This window comes from Mandrillus leucophaeus, unplaced genomic scaffold (genome assembly GCF_000951045.1).
Source record: "Mandrillus leucophaeus isolate KB7577 unplaced genomic scaffold, Mleu.le_1.0 Scaffold694, whole genome shotgun sequence".
In the NCBI taxonomy this organism is placed as follows: domain Eukaryota; kingdom Metazoa; phylum Chordata; class Mammalia; order Primates; family Cercopithecidae; genus Mandrillus; species Mandrillus leucophaeus.
The window spans coordinates 1641574-1647209 of NW_012107519.1; the positions used below are offsets into that span (position 1 = coordinate 1641574).

At 38.4% G+C, this 5636-nt stretch overlaps 1 protein-coding gene across 1 annotated transcript in view; it reads right to left on the reverse strand.

Annotated features, from left to right (window-relative positions):
- Positions 1-1360: 1360 nt before the first annotated feature.
- Positions 1361-5636, reverse strand: part of ZNF365 (zinc finger protein 365) — a 30365-nt gene continuing 26089 nt past the window's right edge. Inside the window, exon 5 of the mRNA XM_011964342.1 lies at positions 1361-4281. Within this exon, the coding sequence (XP_011819732.1) occupies positions 4020-4281 (262 nt within the window). The 3' untranslated portion in view covers positions 1361-4019. The remainder of the gene's footprint in view (positions 4282-5636) is intronic.

The following is a 5636-nucleotide window of genomic DNA, read 5'->3' on the forward strand; positions in this document are numbered from 1 at the left end:
CATCCTGGAATAATAGCTGAAAATCCAGAGCAAATTTAACCCAGGGCTACAGTTTGAATACTCCTTTCTTAAATGAAAATTTCAGATGTGTTCTGACCCAGAACATGAACAACAACAACAAAAGGAACACAAAAGATAAAATGTACTTAATTCCACAAAAAGGCATTCAATTTCTAAAGCTCTCCATCATTTAAACATTTGGAAATTGCTCCAGGGCTTGTTTGGGATTGAGCAGGATTGAGCATGCCACCCCTGGAACTCACTTCTGAAGGATCCAGATTGCGCAGGATCAAGATACTGGGATTTATGTTTTCTAACAAACTGAGATAATCAGGAATGTCACAGCTATTTCTCAAAAACACTATAACCTGGGGAACCCATTAACCCTGACATAAATACAGTTGACTCTTGCGTGATATAGGTTTGAACTGAGCGGGTCCAGTTTTATCCTGATTTCTTCTGCCACCAAAGGTAGCAAAACAAACCCTTCCTCCTCCTTTTCCTCCTCAGCCCACCCAATGTGAAGACAATGAGGATGAAGACCTCTATGATGATCCACGTCCACTTAATGAATGTAACTACATCTTCTCTTCCTTATGACTTTCCTACTAACATGTTCTTTTCTCTGGTTTGATTGTAAGAATATGGTAGATAATAAATTTAACATACAAAATATGTGTTAACTATGTTATCAGTATGGCTTCTGGTCAACAGTAGGCTATCAGTAGTTAAGTTTTTGAGCAGTCAAAAGTTACTCATAGATTTTAACTTACACAGGAATCGGTGTCCCTAACCCTTGCACTGTTCAAAGGTCAACTATAAGGGCAGACTAAGGTCACCTCCCGAATAACTCTCACAGCTCCTAAACAAGTGGAGTCCCCTAAATTTTCCTGATTTCATGGTTCTTAAAAGAACAATGGCTGAGTAATTCCACCAGTCATATACTTCTCTCTGTTATCTATCCTGATCACTCTCTGGGCTTTGCAATGTCTTGGATGTAGAGCATATATAGGCTGGGATATATACTGTGAAATTGGTTTATGAATTGCTAAGAGCCGACAAGTTTAAAAATACAGTGTAGGAAAATTACTCATGGTTGTGGAGGAAGATGGGGAAAAGTGCCAAATGGGCTTTTAATGAAGCTGTCTCAGTGTGAACATATGCAAAAATAACTTTTAGATATAGGCATTATGATGAACAAAAATGATCTAGCTAAGTTTTCAAGAAAACCTATAGGTACACAAGATCCTGGTGATTATATGTATGATGAACAGCTTATTCATGAAGGACCATTTTGTTTCCTGTTAGTGGACCAACATACTTGGCTCCCCCAAAAAACACTCCAGCTAGACAAAACATATCAACACATTAGTCAGAAATATAGCTTTATTATCATAATATTTCATAATCTAAAAACTTCTTTACTTCTGGGAACAGAATATTCCAACTTCTGTACAACTGACTGGCCCTGCAGAATACTGGAAAACAGTGTCTAAGCAATTTGAACCTTGCAGATAAGGATCTGTAACCTAGTTTGGAAAAAAGGCAAAAAGCAAGAAAAACAGTTCAAAGGAAGATTTCTTCCCTACAAGACAAATAAAATTAAATCTACTCTCCAGTTTAACCTTGAACATAGTTTCCCAGACACTTTGGTGATTTCTTCAAAAAAGCAACCGCCTTAACTCTAAGGTCAACTGCCCATGTGGACAAAGGAAATATTTAAAAATAAGACACAAACAGGACATGGCACTTAGCTCGGGTCATGGTGTGTTAAGTGGAGTATGCTTCTGAGTAAGCCATCTCCCATGTTTTGACACTAAATTTATGTCTCTAAGGAGGCACAACATACATAACACATTTCTTTATATGGGGGTCAAAATTTAGTGGGAACTTAAAAAGATTTTTAATATAATAAATCTCAAAATAATCTGTCTTGTGAAATGTAGAGTAGGATGACATTATGATACTTCCTGAAGATCATGGGGTACCATTGTCAGAGAGAGCTGCCATGCCCTCTAGGTATGCTAGATGAAAATCCAAAATGTCAGTTACTTCAAATAAAACAGAAACAAGTTGTCATTGCACACACAGTACGGGACAAAGAGCATGCAATACAACTAACAAGTCATGTTTTTAGTATGTAAAAGGCTAAAGTGCAATCATGGTATAAGCATCAATAATAAATAACTTTAGAGGGGGAAGTTAATTCTTCAAATAACAAATAATTATAACATTACAATTTTTACAATGTTAGCCTAAAACAGTGATATTCACAACAATGTTTTTCCCACTTGATAGCTGCTTATATATCACATGAATATCCACCCCCCATAAACCAAAAGTCAAAGTGAAGATTCAAAAATGGACATTTTCATTATGGTGGTTCAAAACGTTTGTATAATGATAAGTTACACTTTTTAATTGACTGGCATTTAAGCAACTGCTTTATTACCTATTTTTAATGCACTGCTAATTTGATGCTTATTGCAATAACAATCATAATTCTGCCAATGTTAATTAGGTTACAGTTTTGATTTTTTAAATAAGAGAATTCAGTTTACATGAACAAACATATATAGTTTAAAAACCACCCACCACAAACACACACTTTCTCCATGAGTATTTAAAAATAAATTATTAATATACTTAACATATATATTTTGCATGTGTTATATATATGTATATATGTATATATTTGTGGACAAAATTATTCCTGTTTTCAGAAGAATGTCAGCACTTGTAAACTCTGCATGAGACCTGATGATATTGCTAAATTTAAGGAAAAAATAACATGGAAATTCATTCTTGAGGAAAATCATACAGCAGGAAATTCTTAACAGCTCTTTGTGGAAACAAAAGCCATTTTAGGGAAGCAAGGAGGGGAAGACAGTGTCAGATTCTGGCTCCTACATGCATTGTTTAGTTCAGAAATTACTTGAGAATGCAACATACAGTGAACACTCCAGATATTTGGTTGAAAGATACCTGAAGCCTTAACAGGGCACAGAAGCAGCAGGAGGCAAAGTGAACCACCCAGTGGAAAAGTTAAGCCAGCAAAGAGAAAGTCATGCCCATAGCAGAAAGAGAGAGGGCCAGTGACACTGTCCAGGAAGCAGGTCTTAGGAAAAGGTTTGGCAACACCCGCAGTGCTTCCAGGATGGTCACGATGTACCAAGCGTGCAGTCCACTGTCATTCCAACCACCTAGACACTGAGCCCATGCTGGGTGCTAATCAAAAGAGGGTTTTACTGCACTCCCCACCCAGATCCACAGAAGCAGCTATTAAGATAGAGGCTGGCAGCGTGGTCTGTGGGTGCAGAATACTCAGCCAAACAAGACGGCAGAGGTGTACCAAAATCTGAATAAACATGCATCTAGGCCACCAAAAAACCTCAATCAAACAAACGAACTGAAAGACACTCTGTCGAAATGAGAACTGAAGTCTGACTGAATGAGTCCCTTGAGCAACCCAGAAATTGAAATCTTGATTAACCAGAATACTCAGGGAATGGGAATCCTTATTTTGGAGGCTTTCAAATTAGCTGAGGCGAAGGTTATACACAAACACAAATATTTTCATTTCACTGCTATTAACAACTTTACACTCCCATTCCTTGCCTCGCACTTTGGAGAGCAGTAGGCACAGATGAATTTTCTCCCTAGGCCTGACATTTTGTGTGGCCTTGGGCCTGAAAATTAATGACCACTGCATAGAAGCCCAGATGCCAAGATTACTGGAGACTGGGCCAGTTACTTTAGAAGTTAGAGCTTTAGGATTGATTTAATTTTTTTATTCTTCCTGTAACTTGCAAGCTTCTAAAAGGCGGTTATAATAAAATTCTGGTTCACTAAGATTCCCGTTTGCTAATCTCTGGTTAATCGAGGTGCTTGCCTGTGTTATGCCCTTGGCTTTTCCGATGTGTCTTACCATGGAATGTTTCCAGAAGGACATTACTGTTGGCCCCTGGAATAACGTTCCCCAAAGCCCAGCGATGATTGGTCCAGCACCACCCACCCTTTTAGATGATGTTCACAATGGCTGTTGGCTTTTTTTTAGCCATTTTGGGCCTGATGTTGCCTTTGCGGCCAAACCCCAGGAGCTCCCCTTTCTTCTGAGGTCTGCAGAGGTCTCTTGAGGACTCGGCCTGTTCGTGAATGGCCTTGGCAGGTTGCATGCTGGCTCTGTCATCCTTGGCCTTTTTCAGGCAGTTCCTTCCCTTTGGGTGGAAATGGGCCTTGAGATCAGGATGGTTACACACCGAATGCGGGTGCCCTCGGCTTCTACAGAGGGTTGGGGGGAGTGGAGAAGAGATGAGCAGAAAGAAAGATTTCTTTAAAACCTTAAAAGAATAACTACTCATGGCACAATCTCTCCTACATGCTACAATGGTGATAATGCTACCACAAAGACAAATCATAATATGGGTATTTTTCTTCCAAAAATTCCTGTGGTCTCCATGAAATGATCACATGGTACTAAATTCCCAGGGACATATTACTAGTCCTGTTTACAGTGATAAGACTGAGGTACACAAAATGTTAATTACTACCCAGAATAATACAGACAGTTGGTCTATGGAGAATATGGGACCAGAACTCATGTCTCTTGACTCGTTAAGTGACGACTAGCAGACTCAGACAAATTCACTGCATAGACATTGGAAAGCATGTAACTCCCAGTATGAATTTACATAAACAATGTAGTACATGAACTACATTAATAGTATATAGAGTTATTACGGCCACCCTATACCTCAATGAGTGAAAGTTATACAATATAATACTCTAAAAATATTCCTCTGGTACCATCATAATGGCATATACTAATAGACTAGTAGGATATCGAAAGGTCACATCAACTTTTCACAAAGTTAGGTACACGTGCAGGTCAGTTTTCACTTAAGCCTCTCAAATCCATTTATAATATAGATATCATATAAAATAGATATGATCTCATACAAAATGCAACAGGAAAACATACAATACAAACATTATCAAATGGCCCAAGTATAAAAAGACATACATACAGGCATTTGGGTTTCCTATTTGAGGAGATGTCTGTAAGCTGAAGGAAGACAAATAAGAAAAAATGTTACTGCATTTGAGGACTGGATTTGGTTTTTAAAATATTTCTTTTATTTTCTAAAACTTGCATTCCCATTAAGGGAGTCGGTAAGTGTTACTGGTAGCATGACCTGCAGCACCATCCATCGCACTGGTGAACAAGAACATCTCATCTCATCTTTGCTTGCTTACTCCAGGAGCCTCTGCGGGCACTTGTTCAGAGATTTCTGAGAAGTCTATGTCAACAGATCTCAAAAATCTCAAACACTCAAAAGAGCCTTCCGGCAGAGCAACATCTGAAGAAATAGGTTTTCAAATACTGGAATGCCTTTGCATCCTCATAGCTTAGCTCCCACTTGTAAGTGAGAACATAAGATACTTGGTTTTCCATTCCTGAGTCACTTCACTTAGAATAATGGCCTCTTGCTGCAAAGACCATTATTTCGTTCCATTTTATGGCTGAGTAGTATTCCACAGTTTATATATACCACATTTTCTTTATCCACTCATTGGTTGATGGGCACTTAGGTTGATTTCATATTTTTGCAGTTGCAAATTGTGCTGCTATAAAC